At 43.1% G+C, this 22,194-nt stretch overlaps 1 protein-coding gene across 1 annotated transcript in view; it reads left to right on the plus strand.

The window, feature by feature from the left end:
• The window catches only part of SEC63 (SEC63 homolog, protein translocation regulator), a 110,002-nt gene that overhangs the window by 47,543 nt on the left and 40,265 nt on the right, over window positions 1–22,194 (plus strand). Inside the window, exons 6-8 of the mRNA XM_050951376.1 lie at window positions 12,028–12,086; window positions 14,259–14,309; window positions 16,753–16,861. Of these exons, the coding sequence (XP_050807333.1) occupies window positions 12,028–12,086; window positions 14,259–14,309; window positions 16,753–16,861 (219 nt within the window). The remainder of the gene's footprint in view (window positions 1–12,027; window positions 12,087–14,258; window positions 14,310–16,752; window positions 16,862–22,194) is intronic.

A 22,194-nucleotide genomic window follows, 5' to 3' on the forward strand; every position in this document is an offset into this window, starting at 1 on the left:
AATCTCCAATATGGAGCAACGATGAGGTGCTGGACCTCTTCAGTGTTTTGGGGGAGGAAGCTGTCCAGTCCCAGCTGCGCTCCAGCCGTAGGAATTACAATACCTTCGGGTAGATATCAAGGGATATGATGGAAAGGCGTGTGACAGGTTGGATCACAGAAACCCCCTTGGGGCTGCCAACTGATGTGCCAAGACTACTTCTGCCACTGATTTCCCTGCCAGCTTGGGACTCCAGCAGCCTGTCTTGTTGACCCAGACACACCAGTCTGCTCCAACACAGACCCAGGGTCTGAACCATGTGCCCAAAAGCTGCAGACTTCACTTCTTAAACTGCTTTCAGTTTTCTTGTGTTTATCACTCGGATGCCCAACTCCCAATGAGGTCTAAACCCCAAATAAATCTGTTTTATCCTGTATAAAGCTTATACAGGGTAAACTCATAAATTGTTTGCCTTCTGGAACACAGAGAGAGATGCACAGCTGTTTTTGCTCCCCAGGCATTAATACATACTCTGGGTTAATTAATAAGTAGAAAGTCATTTTATTAAATACAGAAAGTAGGATTTAAGTGGTTCCAAGTAGTATCAGACTGAACAAAGTGAATTACCAAGCAAAATAAAATAGAATATGCAAGTCTAAGCCTAGTACAGTAATAAAACTGAATACAGATAAAATCTCACCCTCAGCAATGTTTCAATATGTTTCTTTCACAGACTGGAAGCCTACCTAGTCTGGGCACAATCACTTCCTCTGGTACAACCCTTGTTCCAGCTCAGGTGGTAGCTAGGGGATTTCTCATGATGGCTGTCTCTCCTTTGTTCTGTTCCACCCACTTCTATAGCTTTTGCATAAGGCAAGAATCCTTTGTCCCTCTGGGTTCCCACCCCTCCTTCTCAATGGAAAAACACCACGTTAAAGATGTAGTCCAGTTCAGGTGACATGATCACATGTCAGTATAAGACCCCAAGCCTTCATTCCTCCCAGCCTGACTCACAGGCAGGCCTGCCAGCAAATAGAGCCATCCACAGTCAATTGTCCTGGCTGATGGGAGCCATCGAGATTCCAAACCACCATTAATGGCCCACACTTTGCGTAATTACAATAGGCCCTCAGAGCTATATTTCATATTTCTAGTTTCAGATACAAGAGTGATATATTTATACAAATAGGATGACCACGCTCAGTAGATTATAAATTTTGTAACGATACCTTACAAGAGACCTTTTGCATGAAGCATATTTTAGTTACATTATATTCACACTCATCAGCATACTTTCATAAAATCATATAGAGTGCAACATCACAAGGGGCCATGACCGGAATGCACTGCAGTGCAGGGTTAAAGTGAAGAAGCTGCAGAATGCCTACTGCAAAGTCTGTGAGGCAAACTGCCATTTCAGTGCTGCCCCTGCAACCTCCCATTTCTACAAAGAGCTGGACGCGATACTTGGGGGCGACCTCACCTCCACTCCGAGTCCCACCATGGGCACTTCAGAGCCCAGTTCAACAAGGCAGGAGGAGGAGCAGCAAAGCGGGAGTGAGGGTGCTGAGGCGGAGGAAGACACCTTGGAATCCCTAGATCCATGGAACCAGGAGCTGTTCTCAAGCTAGGAGGAAGGTAGCCAGTTGTGGTGGCTGGTGCTTGAGAAAGGACAAACACCAGAGAAGATGCCTGGTAAGTGGCTTTTATTTTAGGGAAGAAATTATTCAGTGCGGGCTCTGGGGGCGAGGAGGGTTAGGGCTGCATGCATGCCTAGATGTGGAAGAGGGCATTGATGTGCTCTCTCACATTACAGTAATCGGCCTCAGTGATCTCCTCTTCAAAGGTCTCAGACAGAACTTGGGCAATGCGCTTGCGCATGTTTCTTGGGAGAACCACTGTGGTCCTTGTCCCAGTCAGGCTAACATGTCCGTGCCACTGTGCCGTGAGGGATGGGGGGGACCATTGCTGCACACAGGCAAGCTGCATATGAGCCAGGGCGGAAGCCACATTGTAGTAGAAGACCCTCACTTGCTTCCCAGGCCACCCTCAGCAGCGAGATAACTTCCAGGACAAACTCCTGTGGAAAATGTGGGGACAGTGTTCAGTATAGGGGCTCCCTGAAGCTGTTGGCTCTTCCCACAGCACGGAAACCCAGAGGACAGTACAGCCATGAAACAGTCATTCCCTCTGGATTTCCTCTGGATCCCTACTGCTTACTCACCATTTTGGGGCTCCCGTGGGTTATGTGCGCTCGCTTGGGGACAGGCAAATTATGCTATTTTGTAGACTGTTTGCCCTCCTTAAGTATGGGGGAATCATTGCTCTGTCTGGTGTGTGCCTTTACAGATGCAACCTTGAGATCTCAGCCATCCATGTTATCACCGTCCGAGAGGCTGCAAAGACTCAGGAAGAGGCCACGTAGAAGCAAAGAAGACATGCTGCATGAAGTAATGCAGCAGTCACTTAACGAGAATCTAAAGGCGCAGGAGTGGAGGGAGAGTAAAAGGAGGATCTGCCAGCAGAATGTGGATCAATGTGGATTTTCAGCACAAAAGTGCAGAGCTTCAGCAGCAAAGTACGGATTGGCTGATAAGCATCATGGAGCGCCAAGTGTACTTGATCCAGGCGCTCATAGCTATGCAGGCAGAGCTACCGCGCCTACTCCCCCGCCGCAGCCCTTGTCCCAAAACTCTTTTCCTTGTGCCCCCATATCACCTCCAACCCACTTTCCCCAACATCTGTATTCTTATCGCCACCAGCTGCCTCCAACACCTGTAGCTTCACCATCCAGCCCTGAAAATTACAACCCTTACCCGCTGCACTCAACCCCCATCACCATGCAGTATAGCCATCCTGAAGTGTAGCACTCATTGCGCAGCGCTCCAGACTGGAAGGCTGAGTATGATAACAGGACATATGGAAATCTGTGATTGTACCATTCCCCACCTCACCCCTTTACCCTTTCTGTTTACAAGGCAATTGTATTTTTTTTCAATAAATGAATTTTCTTTTCAATAAATGGATTTTTTGGCTTTGAAAAAATTCTTTTATTGCATAAAGTAAAAGATACCTTAGCCCAGGAAAGCAACAGGCACTGCAAGTCAGAGTAGCAAATACAGATTCCTACTAACATTGGAACCACTGCACTTCACTCCTGTGCAGGGCACCAGACATTACTGGTGGCTTTCAGCCTCAAATTACCCCCTCAAGGCACCCCTAATCCTTGCAGCCCCTCATTAGGCCCCTCTAATAGCTCTGCTCTCTGGCTGTTCAAATTCAGCCTCCAGGTGTTGAACCTCCAAGGTCCAGGCCTGAGTGAAGCTTTCACCCTTCCCTTCACAAATGTTATGGAGGGTACAGCACGCGGATATAACCACAGGGATGCTGTCATCGGCCAGGTCCAGCTTCCCATACAGAGAGCACCAGCAGCCCTTTAAATGGCCAAAAATACGCTCCACTCTCCATTCTGTGCCGGCTCAGTCTGTTGTTGAACTGCTCCTTGCTGCTGTCAAGGCTCCCTGTGTAGGTTTTCATGAGCCACAGCATTAAAGGGTAAATGGGGTCTCCAAGGATCACAATGGGCATTTCGACTTCACCTACAGTGATCTTCTGGTCTGGGAAAAAAGTCCTGGCTTGCAGCTTCCTGAACAGGCCAGTGTTCTGAAAGCTGCATGTGTCATGCACCTTTCCGGGCCAGCCTGCGTTAACATCAATGAATTGCCCACAGTAATCTACAAGTGCCTGGAGAACCGCAGAGAAATACCCCTTCCGATTAATGTACTTGGAGGCTAGGTGGGCTGGTGCTAGAATTGGAATATGCATCCCATCTATCACCCCTCTGCAGTTAGGGAAACCCACTTGTGCAAAGCCAGCCGCAATGTCATGCACGTTACCCAGAGTCATAGTTCTTTTGAGCAGGATGCGATTAATGGCCCTGCAAACTTGCATCAACACGAGTCCAACAGTCGACTTTCCCACTCCAAACTGGTTAGCGACCGATCGGTAGCTGTCTCGAGTTGCCAGCTTCTAGACTGCAATAGCCACCTGCTTCTTCACCATCAGGGCAGCTCTCAGTCTCGTGTCCTTGCGCCGTAGGGTGGGGGCGAGCTCAGCACACAGTCCCATGAAAGTGGCTTTTCTCATCTGAAAGTTCTGCAGCCACTGCTCATGATCCCAGACTTGCAGGACGATGTGATCCCTCCACTCAGTGCTTGTTTCCCCGAGCCCCAAAACGGCATTCCACAGTGGTGAGCATGTCCTTGAATGCCACAGGCAACCTTGTATCATGTGCGTTACTTGAATTGATATGGTCATCGGAGTTCTCACTGTCAGTTTGGATCTTAAGGAGTAACTTGACTGCCAAACGTGACGTGCTGGTGAGACTTGTCAGCATATTCCTCAGCAGTTTGGGCTCCATTCCCACAGACCGAAAGGGAAGACAGAGCGCGCAGCACAAAAAATGTTGAAAGATGATGCCAAATGTGCATTGAAGCAGAGGAATTGCTGGGATGCGAACCGATGCATTACGGGGCATTGGGACAGGACCCAGAATGCCCCGCACCTCCACCTCCTTCATGCAAGCCAACGCACCAGAATGGGAAGAGATGCTCTGTGGGATAGCTACCCATAAAGCACCGCTCCCAATGCTGCTGCAAGTGCCGCAAATGTGGCCATGCCAGTGCACTTGCAGCTCTCAGGGTGGACAGACTGCAGCGCTTTGCCTACTGCAGTCTCCGAAGGCTGGTTTAACTCAAAGCGCTCTACATCTGCAAGTGTAGCCATGCTCTTAGAAAGTAAAATGTGTTTAGTGGCAAGCAAGTGGCTTGTCATTTAGGGGTATGATTCTCACTTGGAGTGAGACATCTTGGGTTATGTCCTGGTCAAGACACTTTATGTGAGTGGTGATGAGCAATATCTCCTAACTCAGTGATTGCAAGGAAGCGGGGTTACACTCATGCATAACAATCAATCATCTCAAGCAGATCACCTCTGCATCCCAGTTTACAGCTGTGAGGATGTTTGAGAAAACATTGGCAAAAAAAAGTAGCTGAATGTGTAGAAGCTACATCCCTCACTATCAAAACCAGCATAGCAATCTATTGGTCACTACCAACACCAAAGGTATTCAAGGGGAAAGATTGTAAAAGACGTTCTATTAGGATAGTGCTAGGGGTCTGCTATAGACCCCAGGATCAGACCTGAATATGGATAGAGATCTCTTTAATATTAGAGAAAAATATTTTTGGGAATTGTGCCATAATGGGAGACTTTAACTTCCCAGGTATAGATTGGAGAATAAATCCTACTAGTACTGGTTGGACCCAATTATTCCTGGATGTGATAGATGACTGCTTTCTTCATCAAATTGTCACTAAACCAACAAGAAGTGATGAAATTTAGGCTTGTTTTTGGTAAATAGGGGGGACATGATAGAAAAGTTAGTTGTAGGAAATAACTTTGGATTGAGTGATTATTTAAATTAAATAGAAGGATAATCAAAACCAGGCCTTCAACTGTTTTTTAATTTCAAAACAGCAGACTTTGGGAAATGGAGGGAATTAGTTAAAGAAGTCAACTTGACTGAAGAGCTCAAGGATTTAAATGTGGAGCAGATTTGGAATTTCTTAAAATCAGCTATATAAAACCTGTCTGAAATAACTTGTAGCCACAGCTAGATGAATAACTACCTCAAAAAGGCTGTTAGGAGTAAGCAGGGAGTCTATAGGGAGTGGAACAAGAGGTTGATCAACAAAGAAAGCTACACTGTGGAGGTTAAAAAATGTAGGAATAAAATGCAAATTGCTAAAAGTCAAGCTGCAATAGCCATCACCAATGAAATTAAAGAGGTTTTTCTTTCTTTACATAAATAAAAAGAGAATAAGGGAGGATGAGATTGGGCCACTATGCAGTTGATGGGAAGGAGATTATATATAATCTGGCTATGGCCCAAGAACTAAATGAATACTTTGTCTCAGCTTTTAATAAGGATGATAATATGGAATATGGGCATGAAGGCAGTATCGCTGATAGAAGCGAGTGTCTAAAAATTGAAATTACCACATCTGAGGTAGAAGGAAAACATAAAGAGCTTGATATGATCAGGTCAGAGGGACTGATAATTGCCATCCCAGTATACTGGCTTGTGAGATTGCTAATGTGATAGCAGGGATTTGTAATGAATCTGTCTATTGGGAGGTAATATCTTAAGAGTGGTGAATAGCTAATGTGATACCTATATTTAAGAATGAGAGAAAAAGTGATCTGGGTAGTTATAGACCTGCTAGTCTGACCTCAGAAGAATGCAAGGCTTTAGAACAAATTGTGAAGGAAAGAATAATTAAATTCACTGAGATAAATGGTAAAGGTAATGTAATGCAATTTGGGTTTACTGAAGGTTCACCCTTCTTTGAGAAAATAATTGATCATCTTTTTTAGATAAGGGAAGTGCAGCAGATTTAATATACTTGGACTTCAGTAAAGCATTTGACATGGTATCAGATAAGAATTAGTTACATTAGGGAAGTTGGGGATCAGTAGGAGAATTGTAAAGTGGATAAGAAAGTGGCTAAAGAGTAGAAGGCAATGGATTGTGCTGAAGGGTGAGTCATTGGACTGGAGGGAGGTTATTAGTGAAGTCCCTCAAGGATCTGTATTGGGACCAAGCTTATTTAATATTTTTATTAATGACTTTGGCACAAAAAGTAGGAGTATGCTAATAAAATTTGCTGATGAGGCATCATCAATACAGAAGAGGATTGGAATATTATACAGGAAGATCTGTATGACCTTAATGGCTGGAGTTACAGAAATGGGATGGAATTGAGTAGTACAAAGTACAGGGTCATGCACTTAAGGTCTAATAATAAAAATTCCTGCTACAGGCTGGGGAGAAAATTCTTTCCCCACCCTACATATGGCAGTCAGTTCGGCTCTGAGTATGTGAGCAAGGTGCAGCCCAAGCATCTGAGAGAGAAGGCTCAGTGTTACTTCGGAGCCCTGGCCCATTCTTCCCAGTGTCCCATCTCCAGTCACAGTTGTCCATGATGCTTCAGAGGAAGAAGATAAAAATGTGCACTTAAGGTCTAATAATAATTTCTCCTGCAAGATGGAGGTGAATCAGTTGGAAGCAACAGATGAGAGATCTGGGGTGTGGGTCAGTCACATGATGGCTGAGCCACCAATGTGATGTGGCTGTGAAAAAGTCAAATTAAATCCTAGGATGCATTAGGCATGGCATTTCTAGTATAAATAGAGAAATATTAATACCATTGTGCAAGGGACTGGTGAAGACATTTGGAATACTGTATATAATTCTCATCATCCATGTTGAAGAAAGATGACTTTAAATGGGAACAGGTGCAGAGAACTACCATGATGATCTGGGGAATGGAGGGTTTATTTTATGAGAGGAGACTAGAAGAGCTTGGCTTGTGTAGTCTAGCAAAAAGAAAGTTGAGAAGAAGGGATGTGACTGGAGTTACAGAAATGGGATGAAATTCAGTAGTACAAAGTTCAAGGTTCTGGAACAGCCTTCCCTGTAGGAGTTGTGGGGTCAAACAACTTAACTAGCTTTGAAAGAGAGCTGGACAAATTTGAGTTTAGTTGTATGATGGGGTTGCTTGTGATGGTAGGGAGCAGGGCTCAGTTCCAGTTTATCTTATGTTCTTAAAAGCTCATGCTTCAGGGTCTCAGCCAGCCATGTGCTGGAGTAAGGATGAGATTCCCCTCCTCCCTCTCAATGTATTTAGCTTTTTTTAATCTTCTTCCCCTGAAACATCAGGGATGGTCACAGCTGGTGATGGGACATTGTATGGAGTGGGCCAGGGCTCTGAGGTTGCTCCAAGCATTCTGAGTCTCAGGTGCTTGGCTGGCTGGTTCTTGCTTATATGCTTAGGGTCTAGCTGACTGCCCTATGTTGGGCTGAGAGGGAAATTTCCCCCAGATCAGATTGGCAGTGATCTTGAGGAGGCTTTCGCCTGATTGCACAGCGTGTGGGTGACTTGCCAGGGTTATCTAGGTATTTCACTTGATCATTTCCCTGCCATGCCACTGGTGCCCCCAAAGTCTCTCCTGTTCTCTGCCTATGGTGCTTAGTAGTCTAGTCTTTTGTGGGCAGCAGTATATTTTCATCTAATTTCGGTTATTGGGTTTAGTGTGGTGGGTGGTGTTAGTGGACTGGGTGGGATATAGAAGTGGTCAGCTAGAGGCAAGGACTGTAGAGAGACTCTCTGAAGGGAGGTGCTCTCTAGAGAACTTGTCATCTAAAGAGGGATTGTTGACTCTGGAACCTGTGCCAGGTCCATCAAAGCCCAGCACTGAAGTATCCTTACAAACTCACCGTGGTCACGGATCAGTACTGGTATTAATGACATCAGAGGCATATGCAGCCACAATAGAACTGCTTAACCTTTCGGTACCTGCATCCCTGGCAGTGCAGGAAGGTATTCAATCAGTACTGATTCTTTGGTTCCTACTCCGCCTTGTGAGCAGCATGCAGTATCATTACCATTCAGCTTTCGGTACTTCAGAAGCCAATGCAATCGAGGTACAAGCCAGCAATGATATCCCTGGTACCACCGTCTCTGGGATCTGGCCACCTATCTCCAGTTCCAACGGGCTCGGCTCCCCCACTATGAGAGGACTCAGTCGTCTTCCTCAGACTTGGTATTGTGGTCTTCTGTGTCCCTGTCTAGGTGGGATGCATAACCTCTGTCAGAGATTTGGAGGTCACAGATCTCACAGAAGTCCCAGTAGTGGCTGCCTCGTAGTGGGCAGTGGCATGGATAAGGGTGGATCCCAGGGCCACATTCTCCTCCTAGGACTTCTCTTCACCCACCTCAGTTAGTTTCCTTAAGTGTGTACTGAGAGCTTCGGCACCTCAGGCGATGTTCTCTGGTGTTTAAATACCAGAATCAGTACCAAGCAGCTAGAAGTTGCTTGGGCAGCTCCCTCACCAGAAGACACAGAGCAGGCATTGCTGTTGCATCATCTTCCTTATCACCAGAATCAGTAAGTGACTCACCATCAAAAATTAGGGGTCCACATGTTCCTGTACCTGGATGATTGGCTGGTCAAAGGCTGGTTCCAGACTCGTGCTTTCCAGTATATCCATCATCCTGTGGACATTCAGTGTGCTGGAGCTCCTAGTAACTTGGGACAAATCAATCCTGAAACCAGTACAGAGAATAGAATTTATTAGGGTGGTCTTACACTTTATGAAGGCCAAGGCTTTTTTACTGCAATTGCGGTTCAAAGCACTATGGGGCTTAGTTATAGAATTGAAGGCACATCCTCTGACCATAGTGTGCAGCTGCCTTAAATTCTTGGGACACATGGCAGCGTGTACCTATGCAGTGCAGCACATCGGACTGCACCTCAGAAAGCTGCAAGGATGGCTTGGTTCAGTGTATGCCCCAAGTTGCCATCATTTAGATAGTGGTTTGACTACCAATGTTAGTTTTGTCTCTGGACCGGTGGATGGACTCTCAGGAAGTCTGTATGGTAGTCCTCTTTGTTCCCCATAAGCAATACTCACTTTAGTCACAGACGTATCACCCCTGGGCTGGGGGGGGTGTGGGGAAGGGGTGGAGATGGGACAGGACACATGAGATTTGTAGGTCTTCAGAAATCTAAAGACTCATTTAAGTGTCAGCGAGTTGCAAGCTGTTGGTCTAACCTATTCAGACTTCCTTCCACATATCAAGGGGAAAAAATCTGCTAGTCTTATGTGATAGCACAGCGACTGGTTTTCTGTAAAGTGGCAGGGAGGAGTGTTTTTGCCTCAGTTATGCCTGTACAACTTTTGCGTAGCCAATTTGATTCACCTCAGAGCCGCTTACCTTCCAGGGGTGCAGAATAGATTGTCAGATCAGATGAACACATCCTTCTCTGATGGCCATGATTGGTCGCTGAGTCCCGACATGGCTGGATCTGTCTTCCAGCTAATGGGGACTCCTCAAGTAGACCTTTTTAGTAACAATGGCCAATAGGAAATGCCATCAGTTGTGTTCCCAGGGAAGTCTTAGCCAAGACTCATTGACAGATAAGTTCCTGCTGTCTTGGAAGAACTCCATCCTGTATGCCTTCCATCTGATTCCATTACTGCCCAGAGTTTTGTCCAAAATCAAGCAAGACCAGGCTCACCTCATAGCACCTGCATGGCCTTGGCAACACTGGTATTTGACCCTGCTACGCTTGTCACTCAGACCTCCACTTTCTCTCCTGTTTGACCCAGACATGATTCATAGGACCATAGACGCCTGCTCGATCCCAACCTACAAGCCCACAACTTGACAGGTAGATACTTTATGGTTAACACTGTTAGAAAGGGCTTGCTCTTAGTATGTTCAGGAAGTACTTCTGAGTAATACTTCTGGTCCCAACAGAAAGATGTCCCTCTGGAACAGGCTCCCATCAGTCACATATTAGATTACCTTTTGCACCTAAAACATCAACATCTGGCAGTTACCTGTATCAGAGTACATCTGACAGCTGTGTCAGCTTTTTACCCCTTAGCGGACAGTAGATCCCTTTTTCCCAGCCCCATCACCATTAGGCTTCTTAAAGGCCTTGGACAGATTATACCCATAGTACGTGATCCTGTTCCTTCATGGGATCTGAACTTGGTGTCGACAAAATTAATGGGGACCACATTTTGGACCTCTTAATTTTTCTGCTCCCTAGCTACAGAGGTGGTATTTTTAACTGTGATTACCTTGGTGAGGAGAGTGGGTGAGTTGAGAGCCTGGGTATCAGAGCCTCCCTGTACAGCTTTTCATAAGGATAAAGTTTACCTCCACTCTCGCCCTAAGTTCCTGCCAAAGGTGGTGTCTAATTTTCACATTAACCAGGCAATTTATTTACCGACTCTTTCCAAAGCCTCACTCTCATAGAGATGAGGAGAAAATTCATTTTGTTAGATGTGATGGGAGCTTTAGCTTTCTACATCGACCTGTACTAAGTTGTTTAGGTATTCACTCCATCTGTGACCATAACAAAACTGCATTGAAGGACCAGCTAGTTTTCTCTCAGATGATTTAATCCTGGATTTCTTTGTGCCTTCGTTTATGCTACAAGTTGGCTAATGTGACTCCACCAGTTAGGACGTTGTCCCATTCAACTAGTGTGCATGCAGCATCACCAGTTTTTCTGCCTGAAGTACTTATTCTGGACATTTGCAAAGTGGCATCTTGGTCATCAGTGCACACATTTGCTTCTCATTATGCTATAGCCCATCAGTTCAAGAGAGATGCCACTTTTGGATGTGTTGTTCTCCAGTTTCTGTTGAAGTAGATCCCAGGCCCACCTCCAAGTTGTTCTGCTAGTGAGTCACCTACAGTGGAATAGACATGTAATCACTTGAAGTGGTTACCTACCTTTCCATAACTATTCTTCGAAATGTGTTGTAAATGTCCGTTTCATGATCCACCCTCCTTCCTTTCTCTACTGGAGTCTATGCGGTAAGAAGGAACTGAGAGGAGCTGGGGACAACTCTCCCCTCTTATACCTGCACATGATGGCAGAGGGCACTCAAACCGTCTTGATGAGTATCAGTTAGGAAAAATGTTCTGACAACTGTGCACAGAGCACACACAAATCTATAGTGGAATAGACATGTGCAGCACACCTTGCAGAACAACAATTATAGAAAGGTAGCTAACCATTTTTTTCCCATCAAAGTATTTACTGTACTGTAGGTGTTTGTACCACTGGAAGCATTACGAATCTGGACAACTGTATTAAACTATTAAATCCTTCTATTTACCTATTCTCTTTCGATGTATTTGTACATCTTGCACATAGTTATTGAGCCAAAATAGTTTTGGTGAAATTTTCACAGCTTCAGAAACTCTTATCAGTTCTCTGCATCCTTTAGTAAACATATTTCCAAAACCTTTTTACTTGATTGAATTTTAGGATTTTGTTGGTAAATTCTGACATGAAGACAACCTTCTCCCTCCACCTACCCTCTTTTACAAGTCCCTCTCATTTAAAAAAAAATTCCTTTCCCTTTGTAACAGGTTTGTTTTCTCTTATTCTCTCCAGCTACAAGCTTTGGTATTGCTTTGCCAGCTTGGATTGTGGATCAGAAAAATTCTCTCTTGGTGAGTTAATGTAACTTTATGTAATTTCCCATAACACAGCCTTAGGCATTAATCCTGCAAATATGTTAAGCCCATACTTAACTTTATGCATGTGAGTATTGCATAAAGTTAAGTATGACATATCAGATGTTTCTACTTTCAGGCCCATCATCACTCATTTAGAGTGTATCATTCTTCCCTGTTTCCATGGAGCAAATCTGAGAATAAGAAGTGATAAAAAAAGCTTAATTGTAATCTTTTTGGGAGTATGGTGCTAACACATGCAGAAATGATGTTGACATGGTAGCCTGGTCATTATACCTTCTATAAGTGTACATTTGCTGTTGCATAGAATAGCTTAAGTCATAGAGTCATAGGACTGGAAGGGACCTCAAGAGGTCATCTGGTTCAGTCCCCTTCACTATTGGCAGGACTAAGTATTATCTAGACCAGGGGTTCTCAAACTGGGGGTTGGGACCCCTCAGGAGGTCACACAGTTATTACTGTCTGAGATCAATGCAGGTTTGAGTAAGTATTTGATTGAGAGAGGAAAATCAAAACGTGACAGATTGAAACTTCAAACCACGTGGCTGTTTATTAACGGGGATAAGTTACAACTTGGGCCAGGGAAGAGTAATTTATCAACTAGAAATACTATCAGAATAAAACCATACACAACTTGAAACAGTCTATTTACATCCAACAACAAGAAACCAAACGATTTATGATCAACTACTTACTAAAATCCAAAGCAGCTGCACAAAACTGAGTTAACTGTACATGCATTAACCAAATATTGTAAAATACACCAACCAACCACAATAGCAATTAATACAACAATTTGGCTCTCATATACTGTATACACAACTTTGCACTAAGTAAGGGAAGGGAAAAAGGGAAGGAAGAGGCTAAGCAAACAGAGTATTTACAGAAATTAAAATGCACATACCACACTCCAGCAGTACAGACACCGAGAGCATGACGAATTGGTGGGAAATAATCCAAAAAACAAAACAAAATGACACGACACGAGCCGGCAAAATCCGGAGGAGACCCTGGCTGAAAGGGTGATCAGACCTTGCAGCTAACATGCGGATAGTCCTGCCGTTTTTGGTGCGAGACGTAGTTTTATTTGAAGACTCTTACTCGTGTCAGCGTCTGATTGGTCCCTAGCTCCTTCGCCTTCCAGGTTCTGAGCTGATGCCCTCTACGTAAACAGGATCTGCACACTACACCCTACTCTTTTGCACATGGCACTAACTTGACCCACAATTGACCAGACAGAAGGTTCGAGAATAGGCACACGGCACTATAATGTTGCACACCGCACCATAGAGTAGCGCATGGCACTATGGTTTTGCACACAGCACCAATGTGACCCCTTGACCGACAATTGGCCATACAGATTCCATGTTTGAGCATAGGTTTAGGGTTGCGACAATTACATGGGGGGTCATGATCTGTCAGCCTCCATCCCAAACCCTACTTTGCCTCCAGCATTTATAATGGTATTAAATATATAAAAAAGTGTTTTTAATTCATAGGGGGGATGATCAGAGATTTGTTATCTGAAAGGAGTCACCAGTACAAAAGTTTGAGAACCACTGATCTAGATCATCCCTGACAGATGTTTGTCTAACCTGCTTTTAGAAATCTCCAATGATGCAGATTCTGCAACCTTCCTAGGCAATCTGTGCAAGCACAGAATCAAATATACATGATTTCAACTTCTTGTTCTTTATATAGAGATGTAGCATTTAATTTCTATACAACTTACTGTATCCTAGCAATTCTGCACCCACAGTTTAAAAATCCTTTCTGTTACATTACATTGCTACACGTTAGTGCTGACCCTTGCCTACTTGCTCAAGAATAGAATAACTAGATGCCTTTCCATAAAATCACTACTTAACAGACAACTTTTGGATAATTAAAACAACCCATCCAAGACAACAGATAGGCATTTTAAAGAATGTACTCATACAAAACCCTTACTATATTTAATTGGTGAAAAATTCTGAATGAGATCTTGCTTCTGATCCATTTAGCTGTTGTAGCCTTCAAAATCATAAATCTCAAGATGTCTCCTACAGCAATAAATGTAGCTAATTAATGCATATGTATGTAACAAAACTTCTTGTATGAATTATAGTTAGTAATAGACTGCTGTATATCAAATATCTTTCTTTTTAGGTTTTGCTGGTATATGGACTAGCATTTATGGTTATTCTTCCAGTTGTTGTGGTAAGTATTACCTTAACTAAAGGAAAAAATCTTTGTTTTTATGAACGGTGGGGAATGAGGAGCTCAAGTCTTATTCCTGAAACAGCTTTGTCTACAATCTAGTAACTGTTTGCTTCCATTTTAAGTGCACTTGCAGAAAAGCTTTTATGAAAAAGGATGCTATACCATGGTGCTTAATTCTGTTGAAATTTATGACCCATTGTTTGTAGAATTTGCCCATCCCTTTGTCATGTATTTTTATATATACACAGTATTGTCAGCCTCAGTCAGAAGTCATGAGTCAGGTCCTCAGAATATTAGCTGAAACTTGAAATGTTTAAAAACTGCTGGATTCTTTTCATCTGCCTCTTGGTATTTGACTTTTCAGAATTCATTTTGTCAGGCTTTTCTCTGAAATTCTGAGGTTCTAAAAACTTTTTAAATGAAAGTAGGGATTCTCAGGACTCCAAGAGCTGGGATTTAAGAAAAAAACATTGACTATCCTGAAAGTTTACAACACTATATATTCTGCTGCATAGCTTCTTTCCTCATTCCTCACAATTGGGGAATATCTTTCATCTATGGCATTTGAAGGCAATTCAGGGTTGTTGCTGAGCCTCAACCTTGAACGAAGGCCACTCCAAGGATGGAACAAGTTGATGGATCAGTTTCTCTTGATAACTTTGTCTTATAATTTTAATTTTTGTTCATTTTTGTGTAGTAACAATTTTATTTCAACTTTTCAGTTTTATGTGAAAGCTTTCTCTCTCTCTCTTCCTTGGACTCTCACTATGAAAACTCCCTTTGTGCTCTCCTTTTCCCATGCATAGAGTTTTATACGGAATTTTGAGACGCTAGGTACTATTACACATGGCCAGCTTACAGGCAGCTCAGCTCCACCCCTACTGATGGCAGGTGGCTACTGAACCAGATTGTGGGCTAGGGAGAGACCATGCTTCTGCTGACCTTATCTGCCCAACAGAGCAGCACTAGATTGTGGCAGGATGTAGGAGGTGGGGGAAAGTAAGCAAGTGGGGGTACAAAGAAGTGAGTGTATGTGATAGAATGAATACATGTGGTGATTATTTGTATTACTGTAGTACCTAGGAGCTTCAGTCAAGGACCAGGACCTGATTGTGCTAGGTGCTGTACAGACACAGACCAAAGGACTGTCCCCACCCCAGAAAGTTTGCAATCTAAATATAAAACAAGATACAATAGGTGGAGATAGATGGGGGTGTACAAGGAAACAGTGAGATAATATTGGTTATAGGGAGGGGAGAAGACTTGGGTTAAGGGTATGGAGAGAGGCGATGGGAGGATAGGTGACAGTAGGGGTAAAGGAGAAGGCAAATGCATAGAAAACATAAACGGGAGGATTGGACACCATTTTCTCTTTCCTCTATCTGTCAAAATCACATAAGCACCCCTCCTTTAGAACAAGTAGCATTCTGTTTTATTCTCCTTTGAAAATCTGGTCACACTAGAAACGGTGTTCATGTTTCATATCTGAACTATTTTTGTTTAAAAGTATTGTAAACATTTGCACCAGTTCAAAGGTTCAGTGGGACCTTTATGAATCTGTGTACAAATTCATCAGACTGTTGAGCTTAATCTATTTTGACCATTCATATTCTACTGATGTTACAAAGCTGTCTTGGCCCATCAAAGACCATAACTGGCTTATTTAAAAACTCTTTGTTCTGCAGAAGCCAAAGTAAAGGGCACAGTGAAGAAAATGTGCTGTAAATGTGTGTGTAGGGACTGAGAGTAACCTGTGGTTGTTAGGAAGCTTAGGTGACTAGCTTTCAGCTCTAGTGACTGGTTTGTATCAGTTTCCATTTTCAAGTCTGTCTCTGCAAGAAAAAGAGCTAGAGAAATTAAACATAAAAGCTGAAGTTGTTGTTTACATTTGGAAGTCCCCCAAATTTGGAGGAAAGGGAGGGGTGGCTATAAATCCCCTAGGCTAGAAAGGCTCAGCTGTGATGCTAATACATTAGATAAAAATAAATTTTCAGAATTATTTTACCTAATTTATACTGTTGATTATAGATTTCTTGAAGAATGAATGCAAAACAGTTAGTTTGTTTCTAGCCACTTTCACCTTCTGGTTAACATGAGCTAACACAATCTTGCAACCTTTGGTTTATAAACACTTCAGGGGGATATTTTTGTAACTTTTTTAAAATGTTAGAATGACCTTAGTCTTAGAGTTGGTAAAAGCTGATTTTTACAAAACTGAAATTGATCTGACATTGTTCCATCATGACTATGTTAAGATGACAAATTCAGACTCTCTAGGGTGAATATAATTTTTTTGTTTTGGATATGAATATTGGAGGTTGGTTCTGAATAAATCCTGAACTGAATAGCAATTTAGTTGTGTTTTAATGTATTATAGTATTTTATAGTTATAATTAAAAGATTAATCCTTGACACAGTATATCCTTATTGAATGTCTTAGGGTTCTTGGTGGTACCGATCAATACGCTACAGTGGAGATCAGATTCTCATCCGCACAACTCAAATCTATACATATTTTGTTTATAAAACGCGAAACATGGATCTGAAACGTAAGTAAAAAAGGCGTGAAAAAACAGGGTGAAGTTGGTTAAAGGTACAAAGTTGCCTTTTAAACTCCTTAGGGGTTCACTCTTCATTTGAATACCTCAGTGCTTATATGGGGTGATTAACGTAACCCCATTGTAAGGTTGGTTAAACGGAGGCACAGAAGCTGACTTGTCCATGATTACACGTTGAGCCAAAGCCAAACAGGATTGTAACCTAGGTCTCCATGCCCTCTTTACTCCTGCTGTAAACATGCTGTCACTCATAAGCTTACTGTTGGGAAAATTCCAAATACTAGAATTCTGGGGACCCAGAGTATTTTTAAACATTTACATTACCAAAGAGTATCAGAGGGGTAGCCATGTTAGTCTGGATCTGTAAAAAGCAACAAAGAGTCCTGTGGCATCTTACAGCCTAACAGACGTATTGGAGTATAAGCTTTCGTGGGTAAATACCCACTTCGTCTGATGCATGCATCTAACGAAGTGGGTATTCACCCATGAAAGCTTGTGCTCCAATACGTCTGTTAGTCTGTAAGGTGCCACAGGACTCATTGTTGCTTATTACCAAAGAGTTAAATGTAGAATCAGAGGCACCAGACATAATATCATAGCCAAAGTTTCTGTCGTCGTAAATATCTGCTCTGAAAGACTTAAACCTTGCTCCATGCCAAAACATGGAATGTCCTTTTCAGATGACTTGTTCATTCAGTGTGTATGGTATGCCTAATTTTCTGTCTACTCATACTAGGTTTTTTAAATAAAAAATCTTTATAGATAAAGTCTGCAGAACTCTCACAATGGGTCTAACCCCTTTGGAGGAAGAATCAGACCTATCAATCAAAGCAGGGTGATAGTTACTGCACCCTTGAAGACCTGGTTAGTTTCATCTGTCTAAAATAGCTGAAGGGTTTACCAGACCTGCTAGAGCAACCAGAAAACATAATGATTAAAATGGGATCCTCTTTATTCTTAATATTTGACTTCCTGGATGCTGAGAGTTACTGAGGTGTTGTTTTGCCTTGAGGGCTCTGGAACAAGATTGCTGGAAACACCCCTTTTGGTACTCCGGTAGCTGACTGCGGCATTTCTAGGTAGGCTGTCTGGCAGGAACATCTCACAGGCAAACAGAGAAACAGAAGATTTCAAGGAAGAGCGCAGAAGTGCCTTCATTAACCAAACCCTGCTCATGCCATGGGTTGGCCATGTCCCACTCACTGCTTTTTCACTCTCCTCCAGCTGTAGAGGGATATGAGAGAGAGAGAGAGAGAGAGCAGCCCCAGACATGGAGTAACAAGCAGGCTGTAGGGGGCCTCTTGGCTGACCAGTTCTTTCTGACCATTTCCTCTGCCCTCTTTAGCAAGAAGTTAATCAGCCCTTATGTAACATTGCCTTGCTCACTTTGGGATTTAGTGAGATAACAGGGCTTCCCTATGTGAGGGTTTCCTCTGACCCTCTTTGAACCTCTGTAAAGTTCAAGGAGCCTATTAAAGGTGTGTCTTTACAGCACAGTTCTTGAGTATTATCCCTAACTTGGCTCCTGTCCCCACACACACGTCTCTAGCTCGAGTTAAATGGTGCTTTATGATCGAGCTAGTAATACAGTGAAGATACAACATCTTGAATTACAACAACTCATCATCTAACCTAATCTGCCAAATGTCAGTCAAATCATTCTGTGTAACTCGAGTGGTGTTTTGAAGCGTGGTTGCTTTCACTGGAGCTAGGCTAGCTTGAGTGCAGTTAGCTTGAGTTAGTACACTCAAGCTAACTTGCAGTGAACTCCACCCATTAGAGATCATCTCAAGAGTGAACTTTTCCAGAGTTACTTATTTCTATAGCACAGGGGCAGTTCTCTCTTCAGATTTCCTTTTCATTGATATCCTGTTATCTTAGAACATGGAGGCCACTCTCCCTCTGTGCTACAAAGAAATGGGGGAAACCCTGTAAGGTCAGGCAGAAATGTGAAGATACTCAGCAGTAGGAAGTTTTTATCTGAATTTCTTGTTCTACCTAATAATCTGTGAATTAAAGTTTAAAGGAAATAGCTCGACAGAGCAGCTTTGGAAGCATCTCAAACTGGCTCGGTCTTCAGGGGTGTGGCTACTCCAAACCTGTCATAATGACAAGTCTGGTTCTGCCTCAAAGGAACTGCAAGCAGGGGAAAGACGTATTATAATGGATCTGCAGTCTGTCCTGCTCGAAGAAAGGAATTTTTTGCATAAGTTATGATATATTTTCTATACTCTGTGATATGTCAAAAGACAAACTTCCTAGCAATACAGTAGAGAGAAACTAAACTCTCCCTGCTTAACCCATGCCCTGAAAAATACCTAGAGGAACAGATATACCTTACAATATATGCCAAACGCAGAAAGGAAAAAACTTATTCTGTCGGGCTGACTGGGGAAATAAAGTAGAGAACCCTTCCCTGAGAGGACCAAGCCTCCAGGCTCAGAGAACTAGGCAGTTGTCAAGCACAGGTGGTGAGCACAATTTCCTATCTAAATCAATCTGACGGGCTCTACTAAAGTTTATCATTATCTGTTTACTGTTACCATTGTGTTGGAGCACTTCACAATCTAATGTATTTATCTTCACAATGTACTTGTGAAGCAGAGAAGAGCTACTAACCCCATTTTATAGATGGGAAATTGAGGCACAGAGAGGCCAACTTACCCAAGGTCACACACAAAAGTCTATAGCAGAGCAGGGAATTGAACCTAGTTTTCTTGAGTCCTGTGTTAGCACTCTACCCAGAGGACCATCCTAAATGAGATGAAGTCAGCATCGTAGGTGGAGTGGATGGTATATGGGTCAAAATTAACACAACTGAATAAAGAAGAAAGGGCAGAGTTGTGAAGGGCCTTGGAGTTGAGCATTGTCATAACATTTCTTCCCAGATCTGGACCTTAGCGTCCAAAATATGGGTGTTAGCATGAAAACCTCCAAGCTTAGTTACCAGCTTGGACCTGGTATCACTGCCACCAGCTAAGAATTATACAGTGCCTAGCTCACTGTGGTCTTCCCAAAACCTTCCCTGGGGGACCCCAGACTCAGATGCCTTGAGTCTTACAACAAAGGGAAATAACCCCCACCCCTTGTTTCCTTGTTACTTCCTCCCAGGCTCCCCTCCCTGGACGACCCTAGGAGATTCCCTGCTTCTAGTCCTGGAAACACAAGTACCGAGAGATCTAATCTCTCTTCCTCCTCACCCAGAGGGTATGCAAAGTCAGGCTTAGTAAATCTAACACAAAGAGATTTTCCCCCTGACTTCTTCCTCCCACCAATTCCCTGGTGAGCTGCAGACTCAATTCCCTGGAGTCCCCACTAAAGAAAAACTCCAACAGGTCTTAAAAAGAAAGCTTTATATAAAAAGAAAGAAAAAGACATTAAAAATAGGCTTTGTATTAAGGTGACAATATACAGGGTCAATTGCTTAAAGGAAAAAAAATGAATAAACAGCCTTATTCAAAAGAATACAATTTAAAACATTCCAGCAACTACACACATGTAAATACAAAAGAAAACAATATAAACCTATTGTCTTACTATCCTTGTACTTACAACTTGGAAACAGAAGATTAGAAAGCCTGAAGATAGAAAAATGACTCTCAGAGACGCACAGACCCAAGACAAAGAACAAACAACTCTCACCCAAAACTTCCCTCCACCCACATTTGAAAAGTCTTGTTTCCTGATTGGTCCTCTGGTCAGGTGTTTGGTTCCCTGTGTTAACCCTTTACAGGTAAAAGAACATTAACCCTTAGCTATCTGTTTATGACAAACATATGAAACTTGAACTCAGTGTGGTTCACTATTTCACTAGGAGGGTGGTGAAGCACTGGAATGGGTCCTAGGGAGGTGGTGAAATCTCCATTCTTAGAAGTTTTTAAGGCCTGGCTTGGCAAAGCCCTGGCTTGGATGGTTTAGTTGGTGTTGGTCCTGCTTTGAGCGGGGGATTGGACGAGATCAGTGGTTCTCAAACTTTTGTACCAGTGTCCCCTTTCACATAGCAAGCCCCTGAGTGTGACTCCCCCCTTATAAACTAAAAACACTTTAAAATGTATTTGACACTATTATAAATGCTGAAGGCAAAGCAGGGTTTGAGGTGGAGGCTGACAGTTCGTGACCCCCCCCATTTAATAACCTTGTGACCCCCGAGGGGTCCTGACCGCCGGTTTGAGAACCCCCTGGATTAGATGACCTCCTGCAGTCTCATCAACCCTAATATTCTGTGGTGGCAAACTAGCCTCTTCTCTGCCTGAGTTCTCTCCCCCATCTGTAAAGGGGATACTAATACTTATGCATCTTTTTGTAAAGTATTTTGAAAACTATATAGTAAATGCAGTAATAAACATTTGTTACTACTAAACTGAATTTTGTGAGCCCACTCTGTACATGTGTCCTGCTGTGCTGCCTATGCATCTTCTATGCTGCCTATGCATCTTCTTAGCAATTAAAATGTTTCTCTTCCCTCCCCTTTCTTGAGGATTAAGGGACTAAGGGAGGAGATGAGTTGATCATCACTGTGGGCAATGAGAATACTGTATGACTAGGTGTTTTAAATCATCAGAGTTGCTTTTCTTTATGCTAAGGTCCACAGATCCTTTACAATATGTACTTCAGTCTGCTTGCCGGTTAGGGGCAGAACCAGACTTTACAGTCACTGGCAGAAGGGGAATGCTTCATCTCCTGAAGTCCCTCCAGTTTTTCTGATTCTACAGTGGCTGCTGGCTAGACCAGTCTTCTCTGCTGCAGCGTTTTTCTGAAGGAAATTCCAAATTTTATTTTGAAAATGACGGGTCTACAATTTTTAACCTTGGTTTTCAAAGGGGTCCGCGCCATTCATTTAAATGTTTTAGGGGTCCACAAATGGGGGCAAAAAGGGTTGAAAACCACTGTTGTAGACTAACAATTAGACTCAGTAAAATATCTGCATAATGTCCAGCCATGTCCTCTGCTTTGCCTTCAGAGGTGTTTGTAGCAGCTGGTGCTCCTGTAGACTGCAGGGAGATACGTAGGCTAAGACAAATCAGAGGTGAAAGAAAGGTTCTCTGTCTCCTGTTTCACCCTACTCATATCTGAGATCTCCAGGGGAAGCACAGACTTATCTGTCCCACGTGGATCCCATGTCATCAGGCTTGGCAAGATTTGATTTAAAATAACAGAAATTGGTAAATATGGATTTCAGCTGTCACACTAAAATCAACAACAAAAAATCCAATGGTAACAGTTGGCTTGAGTGCAGGACACCTATCCCCACTTTGTGCCTGTAAGGTTGGGTGTCACTGGCCTTGGGGCAGCTCAAGGAGCCCTCTGCATCCCCCTGTCACAAG

Source organism: Gopherus flavomarginatus, chromosome 4 (genome assembly GCF_025201925.1).
Source record: "Gopherus flavomarginatus isolate rGopFla2 chromosome 4, rGopFla2.mat.asm, whole genome shotgun sequence".
NCBI lineage: Eukaryota > Metazoa > Chordata > Testudines > Testudinidae > Gopherus > Gopherus flavomarginatus.